The sequence below is a fragment of the Punica granatum genome, chromosome 8, assembly GCF_007655135.1.
Source record: "Punica granatum isolate Tunisia-2019 chromosome 8, ASM765513v2, whole genome shotgun sequence".
Lineage (NCBI taxonomy): Eukaryota > Viridiplantae > Streptophyta > Magnoliopsida > Myrtales > Lythraceae > Punica > Punica granatum.
This window is the reverse complement of record NC_045134.1, coordinates 22,757,398-22,781,941: the sequence shown is the minus strand read 5'-3', so window position 1 is coordinate 22,781,941 and position 24,544 is coordinate 22,757,398. Positions and strand designations below refer to the sequence as shown.

At 39.8% G+C, this 24,544-nt stretch overlaps 3 protein-coding genes across 3 annotated transcripts; all 3 read left to right on the top strand.

Annotated features, from left to right (window-relative positions):
- The first annotated feature begins 366 nt into the window (after positions 1-366).
- Positions 367-9,795, top strand: LOC116188424 (DNA mismatch repair protein MSH6). Its single transcript, XM_031517775.1, has 21 exons — positions 367-1,478; positions 2,195-2,297; positions 2,633-2,735; positions 2,839-2,892; positions 2,995-3,069; positions 3,237-3,305; positions 3,399-3,482; positions 4,029-4,223; positions 4,496-5,043; positions 5,137-5,266; positions 5,781-5,872; positions 5,954-6,132; positions 6,209-6,411; positions 6,510-6,611; positions 7,052-7,214; positions 7,424-7,710; positions 7,789-7,926; positions 8,373-8,452; positions 8,573-8,672; positions 8,908-9,037; positions 9,213-9,795. The coding sequence occupies exons 1-21, from the start codon at positions 587-589 to the stop codon at positions 9,458-9,460; spliced, it is 3,975 nt and encodes a 1,324-aa protein (XP_031373635.1). The 5' UTR covers positions 367-586; the 3' UTR covers positions 9,461-9,795.
- A 5,476-nt stretch (positions 9,796-15,271) lies between these two features.
- On the top strand, positions 15,272-18,778 carry LOC116188377 (GTP-binding protein SAR1A-like). Its single transcript, XM_031517686.1, has 3 exons — positions 15,272-15,706; positions 16,476-16,607; positions 18,149-18,778. The coding sequence occupies exons 1-3, from the start codon at positions 15,578-15,580 to the stop codon at positions 18,467-18,469; spliced, it is 582 nt and encodes a 193-aa protein (XP_031373546.1). The 5' UTR covers positions 15,272-15,577; the 3' UTR covers positions 18,470-18,778.
- A 2,215-nt stretch (positions 18,779-20,993) lies between these two features.
- On the top strand, positions 20,994-21,485 carry LOC116188858. Its single transcript, XM_031518318.1, has one exon. The coding sequence runs from the start codon at positions 20,994-20,996 to the stop codon at positions 21,483-21,485; it is 492 nt and encodes a 163-aa protein (XP_031374178.1).
- Positions 21,486-24,544: the final 3,059 nt, after the last annotated feature.

The following is a 24,544-nucleotide window of genomic DNA, read 5'->3' as shown; positions in this document are numbered from 1 at the left end:
CAAACGAGACATGGATTCCCACTTTGCTAAACCAAGAGATTCATTCACTTGCAAATTTCCAAATGTGAATTTTGAATTTTTCATGAAATTTCATATGCCCCGAAGGGACTTCGGTTTCGCTCCAGAATCCGACTGCTGGTAACTTCTTTGGCTTCTTGGATATCACTGTATCAAAGCAAGAAGTTCCAACCAACCCGAACATGCCATTATCTACGAGGGTTAAATAAACTTCTCCAACCTTTCCGGAGGGACAAGTTAACAATTTATGCAAAGTATAGGGACTGAATTGAAACTGACTTTTTGGTTTTCACGTTAAGGAAAACTTTCCATTTTGCTTTTTCTATTTTGCCACCATCATTCCCTTTCACGTTCCCGCCAAATCTCCCCCCCGCCGGAGCATTTACCCGGGAAAATTCCCCGTTCGGTTCCCGCCATTCTTTCCGGCTATAAGCTCTCTCTCCCCTCTCCCCACACACCCCCCCCCCCACATTCTTCTGTAAATGCGAAGTTAAATTAACCCGTCGGAAAAGCATCTCCCCTCTCTCTTTTCCCGTGTCTCACTATTTGCTTCTGCACAGGCGGAGCAATGGCACCAGCTCGCCGCCACATCAATGGCAGATCGCCGCTGGTCAACAAGCAGAGCCAGATCACCACCTTCTTTTCCAAATCCTCCTCCCCCCCTTCTCCACCTCTCACCAAGCAAAGCCCTAAACTTGCCCCCGCTAACCCTAGCCCTAACGAGAAACCCGACTCCAGTCCCAGCCACAGCCCCACCACTCCTTCCCCTCTCCAGTCCAAACTCAACAAGCCTAAGCCCGTCCTTGTCATCCCCTCGGCTCCGGTGAAGGCCGCTGCCGCCAAATCATACCGCGGCGAGGTAGTTGGTAAGAGGATCAAGGTCTACTGGCCACTGGACGAGGCCTGGTACGAGGGCTGTGTTAAGTCCTTTGATGGGAAGAGCAAGAAGCATCTGATTCAGTATGATGATGCCGAGGAGGAGCTGCTGGATTTGGGAAAGGAGAAGACTGAGTGGATCGAGGAGAGCCCGAGGCAGTTCAAGCGGCTGAGGCGTGGTGGCGGTGGTGCGGCTCTGGAGAAGGCAGTCGTAGCAGTGGTAGAGGATGTTGAGAGCGACGGCAGTGGTGACAATGCCGGCGCAGGTGATGATGATTCGAGCGATGAAGAGTGGCAGATTAAAAATGGGGAGAAGGAAGTTGAGGAGGACATGGACATGGACCTGGTGGATGAGGATGAAGAAGATGACGATAATGGTGACGACGACGACGGCGGCAATGATGATGATGCCGGTAAGAGGTCTGGTGGGAAATCTGGGGGAAAGCAAGTGTCCAGGAAGAGGAAGGCGTGTATCGGAGGAAAAGAGTTGGTGCTGGGGAAGAAGAGTAAGAGTGGTGCTGGAGGTCTCGGCAAGGAGGGGTGTAAAGTTTCTTCAGCTGAGACCGGGAATAATATCTCGGAATGTAAGTAGTGGTGTCTTAATTTTGTGAATTTTCATGTTGTTAAGATATAATTCGTTTCTTATAGCTTATCGTTGTGTGTAGTTCATAATGTTTGCTGCTTTTCTTTAAAGAGAGGGAATTCCTCATGGAATAAAAGAATGTTAGGTGGACTACAATTGTTTGTCATTGCCGCTGTTGTCCCGACTCTTGTGACAATTTATGGTTTTTTTGGACTGTCGAAACTTAGAAGAGGAATGATGAATCTTAATAAATTCCGAGCTGAAGAACAAGAAAAGAATCTCTTAAATTTTCAGTGGGCTTACAAGTAGATGAGACATGGCCAATCCAGAAGCTCAAGTTAGTGGCAGTGGAACCCAACAATCTTATAAATTTTCGAAAATGCAATCATCGTGGCTTGGTTATCTTAAGTGGCAGAAGAAGTTTATATCTTGATTGGTTACTCCAGCAATCAGGCCCTTGTTGCCCTGTCTATGGCACTACTGTATGCATTTCACTTCAAAAGTTTAGTAGTTGAATGTCTTACCATGAGGCCTTGAAATAAGTTGTTCTCGGGCCCCCCTTGTTTTCTCACTCCTGGAGTCTTCATTTCATGCATTTTTGGTGAAAAAACAAATCCAGAGATGTGCTTAACTGGAAATATTAGTCGTTTTAAAGTTACAGCAAAGTTTCTCATGCCGTGACAGATTATTTTTAATCTTGGCATGACTTTCCTGCAGCTGAAGGTAAGAAGACATCTAATGGTCTGGCTTCTTCTTTGCCACCTGATGTTTCTGAAAGATTTGGTTTGCGGGAGGCTGAGAAGCTCAAATTTCTTGGACCGTGAGTATTCCTTTTATCTTGTATGCTTTTTTCAAACTCGGAGTTGTGAAAGAAGGATAATGGTGCCATAAGCTTTTCATGGTAGCAGGATACTTATGCTTTAAACACTAAATAAATCGATTATCTGTGTCAGGTCCTATTTAAAATTAAAATAACTGTTGGACTGTTGACTAAGGAAGTGTTCTGTTGTAGTTGTAGATAAATACCAGACTCCCAAATTTCCCGTTTGATGCATTAATTGAATTAAGTAGATTTCCTTATAAAATACCCTCTGTTTTATACTGATGAAAGCAAGATGATGACTGTTATGTACTGGTTCTTTTGGTTTGAGGCAGGGCACGTAGAGATGCAAAGAAAAGACGGCCTGGAGATGTAGATTATGATCCTAAAACTCTCTACTTGCCTCCTGATTTCCTCAAAAGTTTATCTGGTGGACAGGTGCATTTAATATTTAAACATAATAAGCTGATACTTGGTTCTGGTTTTCTAAGTACTTTTACCATATTCTATTTGGTTGATACGCTCACATCTTATCCTGCAGAGACAATGGTGGGAATTTAAGTCAAAGCACATGGACAAAGTCTTATTTTTTAAGGTATTAACGCTGTTGTATTGTACTAGATTGAGCCAACTACTTATGTTTGTTATCGTACAAATCAATGCAGTTATGTGATGAAGATTTATTCTGCTTGCACAGATGGGAAAATTCTATGAACTTTTTGAAATGGACGCACATGTAGGAGCCAGGGAACTGGATTTACAGTATATGAAGGTAATAGATTGTTGGACTGCATCCATTTTTAAATCAAATATTTTGCTATATGTCCACTGAGATCTTCTTTTACTATTTTTATTTTCTAATTTGAAATATTAATAAGAGAGAAGATATGATGGTGGACCACCTCTGTATCCTTATCTGACAGTTATTTACCTTCATAGGGAGAACAACCCCATTGTGGATTCCCAGAAAGAAACTTCTCAATGAATGTGGAAAAATTGGCGAGAAAGGTTACCGTATCTCAAATTTATTTGTCCCTGTTATTCCAACTTTTGTATTAGGACGACTTTTAATTAGAGCCACCTTAATGAATCATGAAGCAGGGCTATAGAGTTCTTGTTGTAGAGCAGACAGAAACACCTGAACAGCTGGAGATTCGCCGTAAAGAGAAGGGTTCTAAAGATAAGGTATATCATACAAACTTCTGTTAAAATTAGGTAGCACGTGTCCTGATTTTCCTTTATATCAGTTGTCCTGGAATAGTTGGAATGCTCTATGGCTTCTTTGTCTTAAACAATGAGATTTCCTGGTATTGCGTATCATTTTGGAGCTGTCCTGCTTTTCAAGTTTCTTTATTAGAGGAGATGATGGGAATTTAGGGAAATGGACACCTTTACTTATATATATGTCATGCATCCTTGAATAAAAGATTTTTACTGATACTATGGCTAGACTAGCACCAAAACGACTTTGGCACCTTGTTCTCATTTATCCTTCATAGTGTGTTAAATAGTGTCATAGGTTGAAAACTGTTTCAGAAATCTGTTTTACCTATCTACAATCCTTTCATGGCTTTAATCATGAGCTCAAATATTTTTCCTTTTAACAAGTGTTCAACATGCCCTGCCTTGCATGTTTCAATTCTACATTTGTATCTATTTTAAGCGAATGATTATATCATTTTACATCTTTGGTAAGAGGTGACATATGGGCGGTCCATTTTGTGTCTGTAGGTTGTGAAGCGTGAAATTTGTGGAGTAACTACAAAAGGAACTCTAACTGAGGGAGAATTGCTATCGGCGAACCCAGAAGCTTCTTATCTAATGTCAGTGACGGAAAGCAGTCATACTTATCCAGGACAAAAGGCAGAACAAATTCTAGGCATATGTTTGGTTGATGTTGCTACAAGCAAAATTGTTCTTGGACAGGTATTGATTCCAAAAAGCTCCTTTCAGTTTCATCTCTAAGTTCATTTGTTTCTCTTTTACTAATTCAGTGTGTATTGTACTCTTGTAGTACTAATTTTTGGTTAGCTGCAATTGATGAAGCTTCCATGGGCTGGTCCCAACAAGCTTTATGTTTTTTTTCTTTTATTTTCTCTTTAAATATATTTAGTACTTCAACATGCTCTTTGCAACTACTTAACTAGCAGAATGATGACTCATAGTTCTAAAGGATGATTCTTTTTATGCTTTTGCAGATCACAGATGATTTAGATAGGAGTGCCCTGTGCTGTCTGTTGACTGAGGTTCGTCCAGTAGAAATCATTAAACCTTTTAAAGCATTAAGTGCTGAAACTGAGAGAGTGCTGCTGACTCATACAAGAGCTCCTTTAGTGAATGAATTGGTCCCAGGATCGGAATTTTGGGATTCACGGAGAACTATTTCTGAACTTAAGGCCATCTACAAGCGAGTCAGTAATATGCCAGATTCTGCATGTTCAGATGAAGCAGACAAACTTGCAGGAACTTCTTATGTTGAAGACAAAGATGAGTCCTCATTGCCTGAAACTGTATCTAAGCTGGTGAATTCTGGTGAGAATGGCAGCTTTGCATTATCAGCTTTAGGAGGCGCCATCTACTACCTGAGACAAGCTTTTCTGGACGAAACATTGCTTAGATTTGCAAAGTTTGAGTCACTGCCATGTTCAAGATTTACCGATCTTGCTCAAAACCATCTGGTTCTTGATGCCGCTGCCCTTGAAAACCTTGAGATCTTTGAGAATAGCAGAAATGGTGGCTCCTCAGGGTTAGTTGTTCATACTCAGTAAAATTACCAATTATTCGATCTGTTTAAGCCTATAATGAGGCATTCTCTAATCTAGTGTCTGCATTGGTGAAGGACGCTTTATGCACAACTGAACCATTGTGTCACCGCATGTGGGAAGAGGATGCTCAAGACATGGCTAGCTAGACCTTTATACAATCGGGAAGCGATAAAGGAACGGCAGGATGCTATAGCAGACCTAAGAGTATGTTTCATGTTTTGCTATTATATTGTTCATCCAATTGCATGTCGAGAAGCACTTTAGAATAAATCTTATTCTCTTACTTGACCACTGACATGGCACCCAGATCCTAGAATTAGTGTCAGCAATCCTGGTTATAATGGAGATTTTTTGGATGTATTATATGTAAAGCTTGAAGAATGCCCTTGGCAGTTTCATACTTTCCACATGATTTTTCCTGTAAAGATTGTTAGTTATGTGTAGTTGCACTTTTGTAAGATGTAAGCTAATTAACAGTAAATAGTGCTTGATCCATTTGCATTGTCCATCCCTTAAGCTAACGATTGTCTTGTATATGTAAATATCCTGTTTGTGCATGTCACTCGCGAATGATATCTCTCTCATTATATGCCATGTATGATCCTCAATGTTTTTAAAAATTTTTTGGTCTAAATCTTCTTGGCTCACCGGCCTCTTCCTTGCTTATAAGATTTTTACTTGTACATGACATTCTGGTACATCATGTGGATAATTTCAGGGAGAAAGCCTCTCTTCTGTGCTAGAATTTCGAAGGGCACTCTCAAAGATTCCTGACATGGAGCGTTTGCTGGCCCGCATTTTCGCTAGCAGGTAAGAGATTAGATTAGAGCAGTTCACATGCCGATCATGCATTTAGAATTCATATATGATACATCTTCATGGCTAATGCAGTGAAGCATGTGGGAGGAATGCAAATAAAGTAATTCTGTATGAGGATGCTGCAAAGAAGCGGCTCATTGAATTCATATCAACTCTGCGTGGTTGTGAAGTATTGGCTCAAGCATGTTCTTCTGTTAGAGCCATTCTGGAAAATGTTGAGTCTGGACGACTACATTATTTACTAACACCTGGTACTGGCTCTTGTTGTACTCGTTATATCTCTAAGATAGAAAACTATTGGTATATAATTTAAATGTTTTTATGCAGGTAGGGGTCTTCCTGATGTCGATTCAATCCTGAGACATTTTAAAGACGCCTTTGACTGGGTCGAAGCCAATAAGTCAGGACGCATCATACCTCATGAAGGAGTTGATGTGGAGTATGACTCTGCCTGCAACACGATTAAGGAAATTGAGTCTAAATTGACAAAGCACCTAAAGGAGCAGAGGAAATTACTTGGAGATACGTCTGTAAGTAATTTGTGGATGTGCTTCATGTGTCTTTTTCTTAATGGAACCTGTCCTACCGGTCTCAACAGCTTGAATAACTGTTTTATTAATTATTGTAGATCACCTATGTCTCGGTTGGAAAAGAGGCCCACCTGCTAGAAGTGCCTGAAAGTTTGCGTGGAAGTATTCCCCGCGATTATGAGCTACGTTCATCTAAAAAGGTCTGTAGGCTGAGTTGTTATGCATCTGAATTAATTAATGCCATGTCCTTTCAATATCATTTCAAGTATATTTTATCAGTATAATTAATGAAGGACATTACAATCATGTATTTGCTTCCACAACTGGAGCTCAAGTACATTTCTGTTGCTTAAGAAGAGGATTAGGACTGATTCTTATGTGTCTTCTCTCTGCTGTCACTATTTGACAAATAAAGATTATAAACTATATTTATTCCTTGCACTCCTAGTCGAGGTTTGTGAACTCCTATATATTCACAATTTTGCTAGCTTATTAGCTAGTACTCTAATATTGCAGAATCAAGCAGATTCTGCACCATATTCTGGCATTCATCTTATATTTTAGTCTCATTTCATCATTTTAGTTCTGCAAATTGGGTGCTGATGTTTCTTCCGCCTTCCTATCTATTTGGGGCATGCAGGGTTTCTTCAGGTATTGGAATCCCACTATCAAGAAGCTTCTAAGTGAGCTCTCACAAGCTGAATCTGAAAAGGAGTCTGCACTGAAAAGCATCTTACATAGACTGATCCAGCGATTCTGTGAACATCACAATAAGTGGAGGCAACTTGTCTCTGCAACTGCAGGTAGATATGCTGTTTTTGCTAACAGGCCATCGGTTTTCCCTGTTATTATGTATTGTCTTGCAGACACTGAACTCTACTTTTTTTTACTTTCTTAAGCTTGAAACGCCATGGGGAGCATATCCTGAGAGAAAAATTTTCAAAAAATACTCATTTAACCTGATAAGATCTCTATGTTGATAAAGGCCTAACTCAGCTGTTTTGAGTCACAGAGCTAGATGTGTTGATCAGCTTAGCAATTGCAAGTGACTACTTCGAGGGACCAACATGCCGTCCAGCTTTTACAAGCCCGTCTTGTCCTACTGAAGGGCCACTCTTATCTACGAAGAGCCTCGGCCATCCCGTTCTAAGAAGTGATTCCTTGGGAAAGGGCACATTTGTGCCCAATGACATCGATATAGGTGGTACAAATGCAATGTTTATCCTTCTTTCGGGTCCTAATATGGGTGGAAAGTCAACTCTCCTTCGCCAAGTTTGTTTGTCTGTGATTCTTGCACAGGTAAGCTTTCCCGTTTTACTAACTTGAAATTTTATTCTTTTAATTCTTTTTTTCCAGCTCATATTTGTTCTTCTTCAGATAGGGGCAAACGTGCCTGCAGAAAGTTTTGTGCTGTCTCCTGTAGACAGAATTTTCGTCCGAATGGGGGCCAAGGATCATATTATGGCGGGGCAAAGCACATTTTTAACTGAGCTGTCTGAAACTGCATTAATGCTGGTGAGAACTCAAGCCTTACGCTAATAAGAATGACATCAAAGTGAAAAATTATGTACTCTTAATTTCTTTGAGAAGTTATCACTCTGTGAAATGTATTTATAGCATGTCATACTGAATCAGAGATGATAAGAATTGAAATTGTAAGAGAAGTTGTGAAATGTTGTATGACCGCAAATTTGTCATTGTCAGCATCTGTTGCACTTCCAAATGCTGGAGTTTTTATCTGCTCATCGGTGTACCAATTATAAGGTCATGGAGTTGCATTTCCTTTTCATTCGGATATGTCAAATGGCCATTAATTGATGAACTACATTTCACGAATTAGTTCATCATGGTACTTGGTGCAAGATATCTGTAAGGCTTGGCTAGTGTATATTGAGCCATACCTTCAAAAGGGTTAAAAAGAGAATTATGTGAAGAGAGCTAATGTGTTATAACTCTTGCAGACATCGGCTACTCGGAACTCATTTGTAGCGTTAGACGAACTAGGGCGTGGGACAGCGACTTCAGATGGACAAGCCATAGCGTAAGTTTTCGTCCCAGACATATTTGTCTCAGTTGTTTTTAACTGTTTTTAATTTGTGAAGTATTCCAAAATGGAGAGTTGAAGTCATGCTTACTCCTTCCTTCGGTTTTATTTATGCAGGGAATCTGTCCTGGAGCATTTCGTTCACAAGGTGCAGTGCCGTGGAATGTTTTCTACCCATTATCATCGTCTAGCTGTCAACTATAAGGATGATCCAGGAGTATGTCTTTCTTCTGTTTTACATTGCAATGGATGTCTTTCTTCTGTTTTACGTTGCAATGAAGTATGTCATTTAATCTAGAAGCCGAAAATCTCTATGAGGATTCAGTCTTTATTGGAAAAATACAAATGGCAGAAATTTTTTTTGGTCTCTACTTCAGAACGAGTATCTCTACCATCAGAGCACTCCACATGACTACATTTTCTTAACTTTTATCCTTTTGTAATTTCCGAAGGTTTCTCTACGTCACATGGCATGTCAAGTCGGAGATGGAGCTGATGGCATGGAAGAAGTTACATTCCTCTATAGGTTGACGCCCGGTGCATGCCCTAAAAGCTACGGTGTCAATGTTGCTCGCCTCGCTGGTATGGTTTCTTTTGCATACAGATTATTATCATTGTCTTGTGATAAGATTAGTCATTGAGGTGGATTACTTTCGATATTTTTATTAATGAATATTCGCAAACCTGGAATTGAGAGATCAAAGTGATTGTGATGCGCAAAGTGTGCCTATTCCTTTTATAATGGCTTCTCTTGCAGGGCTCCCTGAACTGGTCCTTCGAAAAGCGGCTCTCAAGTCCATCGAGTTTGAGGATTCCTATGGTGTGCGAGGAAATGGTCATGGTGGAGATTCCTGTTCTTGTTATTCCAATGATGAGACAGTATTTATCCAGAAGTTGACGAGGGTTTTAGCAAACACGAGCCGCTGTGGTTTACCCCAAGGTGCGGGGCTTGGCTATCTTATTGAACTTCAGCACAATGCACGGATGCTTCTGCAGAAAAACTGACCTATTAATTCAGTTTGGATCAGCAAAAACTGGTCCATGTCTTACCGAATTTGGGAAAACGACTAACAAGTATGATGCTGTTAGGTGGATTGATGTTTCCACTTGTAAATTAGCGCCCCCTTAGATTTTAGATAATTGCGAATTAGGCAGCTTGCCTACTTAAGTCGGGTTTCGGGAACTTGTGACCGGAGGTAGTTCGGGCTAAGATTTTTTGTACAGTTCAAGTTGGAGTTTGAAGTTTGGTGTATCGTCTGAGAACGGAAAGTAAAGGAGGGCAGAGGCCTTACTGTTACATTTTGTCCTAATAGAGGCTCGCATCAACCAGTTCACGGAAATGGCTTCGACTTTCGGGGTTCTATATGACAAACTTTCCCTGTCAAATAAGAGAACTAGAACGCATACTTGCACGGCGACTCCTGAAGACGATAAACCTACCTATAATAAGAAAACTGAACACTGCAAAGGCAGACTTTGACGTCGAATTGGGCAAGAAAGGAGAGAGCCAGAAGGACCAAAGAGAATGTTGTGCGGAGGGTCCCTGGTTTCAATTCCGTGGTTAAGCTGAAACCGTAGTTAAGTGATTCATCGCACTCTTTAGCAGGGTTTTTGCTAGAACCTATGCCCGCCCACGGATCGTATCTTCACTGCATACATCAACAAAATATGTGCCCTCATCGATCATCCTGAGTCCCGCGTATTGTGTGCTTTCTTTGACAGGCATTGCAAGGATTTCCCTCCGTACGATGCAAAATCCTATTTTATGCACATAAACTCAACTTTAAGAACCCGGGAGGACTATGAGTTGGTCATAGGCCACCTAATCTTATAGGCTCCTGTAAGAATAAATTTAAATATAAATCTGCAATAACATTTTCATGATTTGCAGGAATATGGATTTCCCCTGGTTTAACCAGAATTATGGCGGCTCCTCTTCTGAGGGTCAAAAAAGAAGGAATCTGCCTCTACATCCAAAGAAGCAGCTCTAGATAAAACCCAGCCTAACGGCTTGGGACCCTGACCCCAGGCAACAACTCATCTTAGATAATTTATGGTCATCCATAAAGAATCTTCAAAAGGGTGAGGAAACCATAAATGCATTGGTCCTTCACATGGAGGAACTATGCAACAGCAGAGTATCTTTGCAGCAGGAACTTTGCGCCAAAATCGATTCGCTGCAGCATAAGCTATCCCTCCAAAAAGCTCACACTCGAGTTTTCCTACAAAACAGGTTAGTCGAGTTTGAAAAATTCACAGAGCACTTTGCAGAAAATGCAGAAAGAAAATAATGCTCTGATTAAAAAAAACAAAAAGAGTAAAAAAAGGAGAGATATTCTGAAAAAAGAAAATGAGTGTTTTAAAAAAGAAATTGAAAACCTCGTTTCTAAAAGAATAGAAGTCTTAGAGATTCATGAATCCTGCCTCATGAAAAAAGACGCTCTAGAAAAAGAAAACATAAAATTCAGGCAGGATTTGGAGTCATCTTTTCCACCGATAATTCGGTCACATGATCCCTCAAAAAGTGTGACTGAAAAATTATTTTCCAAAAAACCCATTGAGGTTACTTTTAGTGGCATTTTCCCACAAGCAGGAGAAATCGTGTTCTTGTCAAAACTTCCTGATGACATTGTCTCAAAAATCTCAGAGATAAGCCTCCAGGATTATTCTTCAAACATAATTTTCTTTTTTATCAGGATCCTCCAGTTCTGTGCTTCCACACCAAAAGGGACTAACGGATGGTTCTGGAATTGGGAAAGAAAAAACCGTTTTCAAAAACCCTGCGACCTACATAATGAAGATGAAGCTTACGAAAGAGCTGATATCTTAATGATGGATGGTTGTAGGCATATTCTGAAATTCTCAATACCCAAAATAAGTTTTTATGTTTTTCCTTTAAAAAACCATTTTAACAAACACCATTTTGAATTCTGCGATCTTCTGAAATATGAGATTCTCAAATCAATGATCCTCACACCAGAAGATGCACACAGACCAGAGATCCAATCCCTTTTTGGGAACAATGCTTGGACTCTGATCACCAAAGCATTGAGGCGTTCTGCTAGCCTTTCCATCCATATTGAGTCCTCTCCTCCCGAGTGGATCTCACCAATACAGGTTCAGCCTGCGATTCATTACATCTTCATCTCTCCAGTAGATTCCAAGGTCATCCTACCTCCGGAAGCAAGATACTGGACTAGTGGAGGTCAAATCATAACACAGATCAGCAAATGGCGTGCTTGGATTTAGGTAAACGAATGGCACTGGCGCAAATATCCAGAGCATATTCTCCAGTTGTCAGGTAAATGCCAGAGGGTTTTCCTTCACATATCTCTCATCGACAAGTCATTACAACCAGGGTTCAGCACCCGTCATGATCAGTGGCTACATAAGTTCGAGGATGAGATTAGGATGGGACCCAATGCTGCTTACATGCAGTCTTGATCTTATTGCTAGCCTCAATACCCGAGAGAGTTCGCCCACTGCTTTATCAAGTGGATCATAACCGAACAAAAGACCTTTCGACTCATAGGCTATGCCCCACTCAGCGCAATCTCCGGAAGCGTCCAACCACTACTCCAGTGGTCCTAAAACGGACAAAAAACCTTTCGGTGAGCGTGTCCGACATAAAGCAGCATGCTGGCCCACTTTACATACATATATATATATATGTAATTAGTAACAAAATATTCTCAAATTATTTTCAGTTATAATATTCCATTTAAAAAGACCGAAAATATCATAAAATCTTTTGGATATTATGGTGTTTTCCAATTGAATGCAATATAAATTTACTGAATGAAATTTTCTAGGTTTTTATTTTTTTTATAGATATTATTTAATAATCTTGAAATTTTTAAAATAAAAATTAATATTTCATTACATAAATATTAACATCAAAATAAATATATAATACATCTATATCTATCCATATATATGAAAGCAATGTACGATGTAGGTCCGATTATATAGCATCGAATGCTCTGTTTCTAAATGAAATTTTATAAATTTTTTTGAGTTTTAAAAAATTTAAGTTATTTTCGATTATAAAAGGGTAAATTGCACTGGTGGTCTAAAAGGTTTCATAAATATTTCATGTTGGTCCAAAAAGTTTTTTTTTCTACTTGACGGTACAAAATGTTTCAAAATCATTTCTTTGTAGTACAAACCGTTAATTCATTATTAACGCCGTTAGAAAATGCTAATGTGGCAAGAAAATTTTTAATAAAAAATATTTTTAAATTTTAATTAAAACTTGAAACTTTTTAAAATTTCAAAACGACCTAAATTGTTTGAATTTTTTCAATTTTGCCCCAACCCTCTCTCTCCCTCCACTGTTCATCGTCTTCCTCCTACCCCTCCACTATTCAAGCTCGGAGCTCTACCAACTTGAACCCTAGCCTGGTTCCGAGCTCGAAATCCAATTCCCAGCGCTGCTCCGTCAATCTGAAGTCCAAGGCTGCGCTTTCGGAGGAATGTGAAGCTAAAAAGGGAAGCAATAACACAACCGTAATAATCTTAATAGATGACTTAGAAACTTATTGCACATATAATTAACCACTCGAACTACCCGAAAAACATACAAGAGAGCTACCGGAGGTTCTCAGACAAGTAATCAATCAAGCAATTGAGCAATAAGAGAACTGCATGCTTAATGGAATGAAACCCCGAACCCCCAACACTGTAGTTTCGACAATTAGGGTTAGGAGCGAGGAACCGAAGAAGCGAAATGGGGGTTTCATTGGTGGGTGTTGCCTCTTGCTGGGGAATTGGGTAGAATTTGCTCAGGTGGGATTGATCGAATTTGCTCTGTTTTCGATTTAGGGTTTATGGAATTGGGGGTCTCGATGTGAATTCGAGTTACGATTCTGATTGACTTTGGAGCCGGCCACCTCTGGTCAGGACCTCCAGAGGACTCGCCCTCTGGAAGAAACCGTGAGAAAAAAAGTAGGGCAGAAGTCGTGCTTCGTTGAATCGAAAAATCGTCGGAACGCTAAGGCCGGAAAAACTCGGCTTTTCCCCAAACGGTCCAGATCCACTGGGAAATCGGAGGCTTCAGTGATCGAGCTGTCCTTGCCCAAGGAGTCTCCTTTGACTCGGGAAGATGATGAACAGTGGACGGATAGGAGGAAGACGATGAACAGTGAAGAGAGAGAGAGGGTTGGGGCAAAATTGAAAAACTTCAAAAAATTTAGGTCGTTTTGGAATTTTAAAAAGTTTCTTGCCACATCAGCATTTTTTAACGGTGTCAATCATGAATTAACGGTTTTGAAATATTTTGTACCGTCAAGTAGCAAAAAAAACTTTTTGGATCAACATGAAACATTTATGAAACCTTTTAGACCACCAGTGTAATTTACTCTATTATAAAATTAGCAACAAAATATTCTGAAATTATAGATTAGATAATATTTTATAGATATATAAATGATATTTTCTTTTAAAAAAATTAGATTTGTTTACTAAAAAAGAAAACAAATTGTATTATATTTTATTTAGATTCTGTGGGCTTGGCCAGATCTCGATTTCTAAATAGAACTTTGAGAGAACTAGCAAAATGGTCATTGAAAGATTTTAAAATTAACAAATTACTAACTGAAAGAATTTTTTGAACAAAACGATCATTCAAAGATCAGAATCTATAACGTTTTGCTACCACCGTCAAAATTTCGTTAGTGCCGTTACGGAAAAATGACATGGACGCTTATGTGGCATTTAGTGGACAAACGACTCCGATTAACGTGGCACTTGCTCAAGAGCGACATCGTTTGTTCTCATTCAAAAACTGACCGTTTATAGAAAAAAAAAAAAAAGAAAAAATAAAAAGATTACCTACCCAAAACGACGCCGTCCTCGTCCTACTCCCCTCCCCTAACCGAACGACGATGTTGTTCCTCTCCCCTGCTCCCACCGAACGACGTCGTCACCATCATCTCCTTCCTCCCCCATATGCAATCAAAATTAGGGCAAGAAATCAAAATTATGGATTTCCCGACCCTATTCTTCACAATTGTGGGTTAGAGAGGCTCTGATAGGGCACCGTCGTTTACTCACTTGTACTGAAATCGACAAGATCAAACGACGATCTGGTTTGTCTTCTTCGAGGTTAGTCAACCTTTACTCCATTTGGCTTGATTAGAGCTCGCTTTCTGGTTGCTCAGTGTCTCTGTCCATTGGTGGGAACTTTGCTTTCCGGTTGGGAAGTGTCTCTGTCCTTTTCACTTCTTCAAAAAATAAAGAAACCAAAAAGAAAGAAGAGAAATTGGGCCATCTTTGCCGAGAGAGGCTTTGGAGAAATCCATAATTTTGATTTCTTGCCGTAATTTTGATTGCAAATGGAGGAGGGAAGGGATGATGGTGACAACGTTGTTCGGTGGGGGCAGGGGAGAGGAACGACGTCGTCGTTCGGTTGGGGGAGGGGAGTGGGGCGAGGACGGTGTCGTTTTGAGCAGGTAACCTTTTTTTTTTTTTAAATAGTCGGTTTTTGAATGAGAACAAACGACGTCGCTTTCGAGCAAGTGCCACGTTAATCGGAACCGTTTGTCCATTAGATGCCACATAAGCGTTTATGTCATTTTTTCGTAATGGCATTAACGGAATTTTGACGGTGATAGTAAAATGTTATGGATTTTGATATTTAAATGATCGTTTTGTTTGAAAAGTTCTTCCAGGTAGTATTTTGTTAGTTTTAAAATTTTTCAATAACTATTTTGCTAGTTTTTTCAAAAAAAAAAATAGAAACTTTTATCTTGTCGAGTTTGCCCCTGAAACGGTAATATAATACCAAAAAGGCCTTCCACGTGGAAACAAAGATCCCTTCCCCACACAATGGAAAACGCCACCGGTTTTTAAATGGTCCTCTCACCCAATATTTCCTCTCACCATTAAATTCTTCTCTCTCTCTCTTTCTCGAAGAGAGATTCCATTCCATCGCTGCGAGTTTGGGCTATCAGCGGCCATCATCCATGGCGTCTTCAACCTAAAGTCGATCTGATCATCTCAGTCACCCACTCACTCACTCTTCCCGAGCTCGGACTCCCGATTCCGCCGACGAACTAATCCCTAGCAGCGGAGAGGAAAGGAAAAGAAGGAGAAGCAGCAGCAGCAGCTTGGAGCGGCGCCATGTTTTTCCTGGACTGGTTCTATGGAATCCTCGCCTCCCTTGGCCTCTGGCAGAAGGAGGCCAAGATCCTGTTCTTGGGCCTCGATAACGCCGGGAAGACCACCCTGCTCCACATGCTCAAGGATGAGGTTCGTTCATCTGCCCTCGCTGTTGATCTTTTTGGTGAATTGCGATGGACGGATTGGCAATTCTTTCCTAGGTTTCTGGTTCGTGATTGGCTAGTTCATCTTTGTGGGAGGTTTTCAAATGGAACGAAGTGCCAATCAGAGGTTTTTGAATGTGAGCTCGCTAAGGGTTGTGGTCCGTTTGCTTTGCTGATACCTTTAACGATTGCTGTGAGCTGACTTTTGTATTACTCTCGATATTGGCAGGGTTGATTAGCTCGATTAGCAGAACTTATGCTTTTGTATTTCTTTCTTGTTCTTCTGGGCTTTTCGAAAGCAAAAATTGGTACTTGCTCCTTTGTATTCTGCAAGATAACAAATTCCTAAAAATTCTTTAGAATAATGATTTTGGGAGAGCATGATGGTTATGGAATTTGTTCTTGCGTAGCTTGGGTTGTTGGGTTGGTGAAGAACATTGATAAGGAAACAAAATCTGAGCTTATAATTACAGTTCTTGTTGGTTTTCGTTACATGGGGATACTTGTCATGAGTTGAATGATGATCTTACAGAAATTTAGCTTGGCAAGGCCATGGGCTTTTCTTTGCTAATTTACTGTCTAAATTGCTTGTAATTTTGTAGTTATGTAAATACGTTTATGTGCGTGATGATCTCCACATTGATCCATGAAGTTGGATGTTGAAAATTCAAGTGATGTTATGTGATGATGTATGCGGATATGGTCGATATAGGCTTTCTGTAACTGCTGAACCTGATTTTGGGGCTTCATTTCAGAGACTGGTCCAGCATCAGCCTACTCAATACCCCACATCAGAGGAGCTGAGTATTGGAAAAATCAAATTCAAGGCCTTTGATTTGGGTGGTCATCAGATTGCTCGCAGGGTGTGGAAAGATTATTATGCCAAGGTACAATCCACTTTGAAGTCTCGATCTTACGCTGTATAAGAAAAGATCTGATGATATTTGCTCCTCGCATTAGTTAGATATGCCAATGCAATCTGTGATGTGCATGGACGAATCTTTTTGGTTGTCACAGCTTTTGTTATTGATGGGTTGTGTTGACTATGGTATTACCAATCCTGTTCTCGTCTTCATAACACAGACCTGATGCAACCTTGATAGACTTGCAGTTTGTTTGGAAGCTCCATAGTTAGGGGAAGGGAAGGAGAGAAGTGGAAAGTGATGGGAAGGGTCAGCCTTTTTTGGAATTCTTGGTGCAGAAGTTGATGGGTATGGATGGTAATGGAGGAATGAAAAGGGAAATATTTGAAGTTGGGTGGATGATCTCTTCCATTTCCTTCACCTCCAGATCCTCCTGTTTTGGATGACCGAGTATTCCTTCACAATGGAGAAATAGGGAGAGGGTTCTCTCTCTTCATTTGCCTCCATCAATAATAATGAACTCTTCCAAATGAAGGAGGTTCCTTTCCCCTCCCTTTCTCTTCCTCAATTCCCCTCTTGTTGCTTCCATCACCACTGAAATCCATTTGAAATCTTTTATATAAAATTTTAAATTAATTATAATCTAGATGCACTTCTGCTTGCTGCATTGACATCTTATAGGAAAGAAACGAAATCACTGTGTTACTTCTGCCGAACTGGTTTTTGCAGTTTTGTTGGAATAATGTCCATTTTGCCTCTAGAACCTTAGCCTTTCTTATCGTATAATAGACATCTTAATTATCCAGAGCTTAAATACAGACCATGAGGCTATAATTGCACTGCTAACTAGGCTGAGTGCCTGGTGCAATCTATGTTCGTGTCCTCACTTCTTCATATAAACATTTACAATGCTCTAGTGTTGCGACACTTATAAAAAATAATTTCTAAGTAAACCAGCTCACTACTAGTTTATGTATTGCTTCTTAGAAATGTTGTGTTTAACCAAGTCTGCCTATGCTTGTATATTCTTATTTGGCCTTTTAGCATCTTTCACCTGAGATTTGCAAGTTGTGGTTCGAAGCCTGTGGCTTATATGTTTGATGACGAGTCTCTTGATAAATTTGTTCTTCATATTTCTGGTGTTTAATAGCCACCTGCTACTAACTTTGCTAAACTTATCCCCCTTTGTATATATATACATATACGCATACTGCATGTACTTATATATGTATCTAGGTACATATTTTATTTGAGATTAGTACCACAGCAAGAGTACTTGTAGCATGAAAATGTTTTACTATCACACCCTTATGTGGTAAATTCATTATGGAAAATAAGGATTATGTTTCAGAATGCTTCTCCAAAAACTGTTTCTCTTGTTGAAACATGGAACTTGTTTTCAAATCCTAGACCTGATATTTCGCAAATGTATTATGTGCCTAAAGACCTTAAGTTCGTGGTTCTCTGTAATCACGTGCATTATGAGGTGTCCAACTTTGTGTTGCTACTCTGTTAATAGAGCTTCTGCATTATGATCTTTTGTATTGTCACTTGATGCACTACAGGTGGATGCTGTGGTTTACCTCGTGGATGCCTATGACAAGGAGAGATTCGCTGAGTCAAAGAAGGAGCTCGACGCCCTCCTCTCTGATGATGCACTCGTGAATGTCCCGTTCCTCATCCTCGGCAATAAGATTGACTTACCCTATGCTGCATCCGAGGACGAGCTCAGGTACCACCTGGGCCTCACCAACTTCACCACTGGAAAGGGGAACGTTGTGCTCTCTGACACGAATGTCCGGCCCCTCGAGGTCTTCATGTGCAGCATTGTCCGGAAGATGGGTTATGGGGAGGGCTTCAAGTGGCTCTCTCAGTACATCAAGTAGGGTAAATGTATGTACCATTATCTCCCTTGGTTAGCTCTGCTCCAACAGTATGTTGCATCGTCCCGTTTGATTATGCTCTTAGATTTAGATAAAAGCTCTGATGATGATGCTGTATCGTGTTTCTGATGTTGTGTTTGGAAGGTGGGATTTTCTGTGTAATTTACTTGTGGCAATCAGTTGTTCTATGGAGTGGTACTGTAGTTTTCTCAAGGGTTGCGTTTTGTTGCTTTGTTTCATTTGGTAAATATAATGCCTTCAAAAATCACAATATAGACCCAACAATTCTCAAGGGTTGAGCCCTTGCTACCATTTTCCATGTCTATGAAACATCGATGAGGTACCTTTGATCTACCTATATTTATTGCATTTACACCATCAGTTCCAACGAGAAGCCATCGGCATTGGATTTTACCTTCTGAAGCTCCTTAAGGCTGGAGGGCCTGCTCAAGGATGCGCTGAATAAGGATAATTGACCTCGTCTTGATCGGATGATCAAACCACCGAGAAGGCCTTAAATTGAGGTCAGGTTGGCCATTTAAAGATGACAATAGTTCGATAATGTACAAACAGATCTAATGGTACTTTATGGCTTTGATTTTGACTTCATGATTTATCCGGGTAGAGTATCAGATGGAAGGAAAATAGTTTCTTCGGTGCTAAGTTATGCTGAACTGAAGCTAAGGTGCTAAGTTACACCAAAAATGAAGCTTAGGAGTTACGGGTCATCTAAGATTTAGGAGCGAAGCTAAGGGTTCGGGCGAACCTTGAACTGAACCGAACTGAATAAAATCGATAGAAAGAGAGTCGAATCTTTTTATTCCAGTTGGATTTCGGGGTTGAATGGACAGCCCGAGGGTAATTATCCCACCTCTATAATAGCCCTATTCCCCTTGTTATGTGCTTATTCGATGTGGAAGTCACAGTATGTGAACAAATATCTTAAGCACGCGTCAATTGGTGCTGTCCCATTGGGAAGGTCCAATCAATGGTTGTTTTGTTGCATATGTCATTTGGGATCTCCTAATTTGTTGATTCCCTAATTAGTCACTTACCCTTTGGCTACATCGTAAGTTACATTGTTTTGTTTGACCATTCTGGTCAGCTCAACAATGATACAATGATCATATATTCTCGCATAAGCCTCTGGTTCGAGAAATTATTGCATGCTTTATCAGGAATTCATTAGTTCATAAACAATGCGTACAGGTATCAGGTTGATATTGGACCCCAAGAACACGATGCGCACTTCTTTGATTCGATCCTGCTCATCCTACGGATCTAATGTATAGGATGTTCCAACTATATTGTAGCAAATGGTTGATTGAAGTGATAATCGTACAAGTGAATGCCCTTAAATATTATTACTATGTAGTAATATTACTACTTCTTCATTATGTTATCGTGAGGTAGAGATTTACGAGGTTTTCCCAAACGGTTTGCTAGTCATATGTAATTGCGCCTCATCGGAGAATCTTGTCAAGGGTAATGATTTTGAAAGCCAGTATTTATCTTTACTTAGTTGTGATTACGAGTGAAACAAGAACATCGACATAAAGTGATTCCTATTAAGGTCCAATGATTTGCTTATCTTGCTATCACCAAAAGAAGCCATCTCGATGGTCTTTCCGTAGCGATTACGAGTGAAGCTAGAACATCGACTTTAAGTGATTCCTATTAAAGTCTAATGATTTGCTTATCTTGCAATCACCAAAAGAAGTCATCTCAATGGTCTTTCCGCGTTAAAGAGAATCCCCAACTATAGTCTGTATCCGTTGCTAAAGTGGTTGATATATCACCCTGCAGTTGAGAGCATACAGTATGACTTTCCTCGTCAACCTTTGACCGCATTCCATGTTACCGAGCGAAACTGCGGGCTACCCCGACCCATAAGTTTGAGAAATATCCGTGGACGATATCGAGCCGATGCCGGGAATAAGAAAGAAAACAAAGTTGCTTTCACATTCGAAGCTAAAACACAAGGTTGATTGAAAGAAAGAACAGCCCAAAATGCATATCCGCGTTTTCAACACTTTTGCCTTTGTCCCATAAGCACAAACTGGCCACAGCTTTGTCTGTCTGTTCTCTGTTGGCTCCTCCTCCACACGAACCATACACTCCCACTCCTCACTCCCTCTCTGGTCTATCGTCAACACATATTTCCCTATTCCTACTTTTGACCATCTTCCCTTCAAACAAAAATTATAAAATAAACGGTGTAACGCAGAAATACATGCTTTAATCCGGTAATTAAGGAGTTTTATATTTGATACTCGTAATGGGATAATGTGTCTATTTATTAGTTATTAAAATTCCCATTTTATGATACTAAGATCATTGGCCTCTACTATAATAGAAAATTATAAAATTAAAATTAACATTAAAAAATAAATATCCACAAAAAAAGTTATATATACCCCTTCATCCCATTCCAACCAACACACAACTTCCTCGTATCAGTTTTCTAACCGACCTCGGGATTGGTTTTCTTTGATTTCGGACTGCTCTGTCTCAATACTTTGATCAAATGGGAAACTTCAGCTCTTGCCTCTGCTCCGGCAGCTCGAGCACTCAGTCCGCCAAGCTGCTCGATCCCCACGGGAGCCTCCTGCGGTTGGATGTCCCGGTGCGAGTGGCCGAGCTCATGCTGGAGTATCCCGGCCACCTCGTCTCCTCTCTTGACAGGGTTCGTGGGACTGGCCGATTCATTGCCCTTCGAGCTGATGACGAGCTTCTGGCAGGAAAGGCTTATATAACAGTGCCTTTTAACCGGATCGACTGCAGGGCCACTGAGGACGAGCTGGCGGTTATTGAATCGGCGCGTAAGGGGGGGCGGGATCTTGACACGGGCAGCAAGGTCTTTCGGGATGTTGTCGTGGAAGCCGACGGGAAGGATGGAAAGAAGGGAGGTGATGGCCTGCTTGGGGGACAGCAGCAGCAGCAGTTGAGCTGCTATTGGAGTCACAGGCAGTGGAATCCTGTCTTGGAGCCAATTTTCGAAGATCAAGGAGTTCTTTGATCGTCGAACTTTTAGTATCCGAAGCCTGACAGACAATGAATGGAAGATCGTATCATTTCATGATCCCGATCATCTCGACTTCTGACTCCGAACAAAGTTCGCAAAGATAGATGATTTAGTATTCATTCTTTATCTCTTCTAGTTGTTGAGAGGGGATATCATATCATACCGACTATACTTCGGCCTGAAACAATTCTTCTTGACCGAATTAATCCTCATAGCATTTCATTACAGAATTATATGATCATCAAACATTATGATTCTTTTCTTTTTTATTTGCTCGAACATCAAAGATTATGATTCATCCAACGTAAAAAGTACTTTTTCAAATCTTATTTTGATCAAAGCGTTCTTCCATAACCGTTATACCAAATGTAGTCCGATGAGGACATCAAAGATATGGAAGGGAAAGGAAATCATCCCAAAATTTCTCTCTATTTTTGAATTTTTGCGAGTGTCTCAATGGACAATTTGATGATTTCCTATTGGTATTATCACCTAATTATTTAGAAAAAAAATAAAAAAAGATAAAATGCGTTTCTGCCAAAGAACCCTACATTACCCAATGAGAGGAGAAAAAAGAAAAATTGGCCCAAACATCCCAAAATTTAGCATCGGGCTTTAGCCCAAAAGGTACATATAAAATGGATATCTCTATGCTGGCTGGCGCTCGGAGTGGCCAGAACGGCCGAAGGAGCTGCTGACTGCTGCCCTAGCTAAGGTCCCCGGTTGCCTCTGCAATCTCCGACGATGTTGGCTGGCTATTTTAGCGGTTTTCGGCAATTGACCTGTGACCAGTGGTTGTGGACCACACTGGTGGCTTGAGGTGGTGGTCCGCGAAAAAGGCAGCACTCTTCCTCGTAATACTAATGCCCCTGGCGAGGTTGAGCTTTCAAGGCCCATCTACCTAGGGAAAATCCGTGTACGCATTATAATACCAATCATCTTTCTGAAGATTATAACCGATGTGCTCCGGTTAATAAAAAATTTTCCGCGACCAAACATCGGGAAACCGGGGCTTTCGTACAAGCCATATAACATTTCGCGAATATTTCATCCACACAAAGCACAGCAAATTTAAGTAGAATTATTTCATTCGCCATCGGTATGGGATTCCTGGAAATATGCTGGGAGCATGAGGAAAGATTCCATGAAGCCAAGGGGTTCCCAAGGGGCCAGCCGAGAATAAATTATGTTTATCTCATCCATACTACTTTACGCAATTATTAAATTACTTTCCAATTTATAAGGAATGATCGAGATATAAATCCACAACCATCCCAATGGAATCGAAAGATTTTCGAGTTACATTGTCTCAAGCGCAATTTTTTCTCCCTTATTTTTTTGGCTTTATTATACATATATTTCTCGAACCTCCCTTATAATGTAAAAATGATTCGATATTTATTGGAAATCACCCATTACCCGTCACATCCTCTGGCGTTTGATGGCTCAAAGTGATCATGCATGGCTGTCCATTTTCAAGCAATAAAGCTATTCATCGCCCTAATTATTATTTCCTTTTTCTCTGAGTCACTTGTCTTTTTATATTTGCCGGAAAGAATTTCGACCCTTTTATTTTTCTTTTTTAAGTTTCTCATCTGATTATTTCCTCCAACAATTTTTTTTTTTTCATTTCTAAAAGCTGCAGTTCGATCCTCATTCATCATCCCTGTGCAGTTAGTAACCATTGATTGATTTCACAAGCTTTTGCTCAATGAAATGGATTCTTATTTTTATTATTGTTGTTTTTTTATTCCGTATTATCGTGATATCTATAATAGAATGTAATATTCAATTCAAGGGAAGAAAAAAAAAGGAAGAATGATATATGAATATTTCATTAGTCATAAATTCGATTAGCAAATAATCACGTCGATAAAAAATCGAAAAGTCATATAAGTAAAAAGATATATTCATTGATAAGAAAAAGAAAAAAATGCGAACGGTGATTGGATTGATGACACAATAGAATTCTGGGTTGCGAATAATAATTCGATTGATGATAAAGAAAAAGAATTATTGGTTCGGTTTCCACTTTATCCCACGAGCACAATTGGAGAACTCGAATATCATGCTTTGTTTTTTCCTTTTCCTTTTCACAGAAAGAAAATTGATGGTTAATTGTTAAGGACATCCATCGGTGAAAATCAATAAAGAGGATAATAATCCCTTTTGGATTATCTGACCAAATCTCTGCTCCCGATGTTACAAACGTGTCTCAAATTAAGGATGAGGCCTAGCAATTAGTACAAATCACTTTTTTAAATCACAAACCGCCCTCAACGCTACTAATATATGTTGATCACTGTCCGCCCCTCCAATTAAGGATCTTGCTTAGATGAAACAATCATTAATAACCCACCCTCCGGCCTGATTAATTACCACATCCACACAATTTCCTTTTACGACTAATCAACTAGGTTTAAATTAAATTACATTAAATTAATTGAAGCAAAACCCCAGAAATAGTAAGATACAATCGTCGTTATCTATAAATATTATCCCGGTTGCATTTATCCCGATGATTGTTTGCTTCTGTAGAAAGATTTTTACAAACTGTTGATCATGTGAGATATTTGGTAAATTTGTCACAAAATTTTCCCACTCACATCCCAAATGTAACAATATTCGATGCTTAAGGGCCAAATTTTTTTTTTTCTATATACGATGCATTTCATATATTAATAGTCGAACAACGACATCCTAGTAAAAACATAAGAAACTCATAATGTATATACTCGCTCAGTTAGAATTTCTTGAAAATAATAATAATAATACAGTTTCGAGTTAATCAGTTTTATAACATCTATAGATCATTCTCTCTTTTAGATATTCTGCGACTTTATCGATCTTTCTTCTAGTCGAATGGACTCAGTCTAATAATTATGTATTAGGCTTCCCAAAATGATCCTATAAGAATTATTAGCAAGATCTTTACCTCGAGAATTCCTTAATTAGACTTAATTTAATTAAATTCATAGAGCATAGCTAGCTAGAGCTCCCTACCAACCCAACCACAATCAAAGTATAAATAAATACACAACCAAGCCACTTGC

Excerpts from the sequence above, each read along its gene's own strand:
- LOC116188424 (XM_031517775.1), top strand. The coding sequence starts at position 587 with ATGGCACCAGCTCGCCGCCACATCAATGGCAGATCGCCGCTGGTCAAC. Across the intron at positions 5,873-5,953 it reads GCCCGCATTTTCGCTAGCAG|TGAAGCATGTGGGAGGAATG; the intron begins GTAAGAGATTAG and ends TGGCTAATGCAG. Across the intron at positions 6,412-6,509 it reads AATTACTTGGAGATACGTCT|ATCACCTATGTCTCGGTTGG; the intron begins GTAAGTAATTTG and ends TAATTATTGTAG.
- LOC116188377 (XM_031517686.1), top strand. The coding sequence starts at position 15,578 with ATGTTTTTCCTGGACTGGTTCTATGGAATCCTCGCCTCCCTTGGCCTC. Across the intron at positions 15,707-16,475 it reads TCCACATGCTCAAGGATGAG|AGACTGGTCCAGCATCAGCC; the intron begins GTTCGTTCATCT and ends GCTTCATTTCAG. Across the intron at positions 16,608-18,148 it reads GGAAAGATTATTATGCCAAG|GTGGATGCTGTGGTTTACCT; the intron begins GTACAATCCACT and ends GATGCACTACAG.
- LOC116188858 (XM_031518318.1), top strand. The coding sequence starts at position 20,994 with ATGGGAAACTTCAGCTCTTGCCTCTGCTCCGGCAGCTCGAGCACTCAG.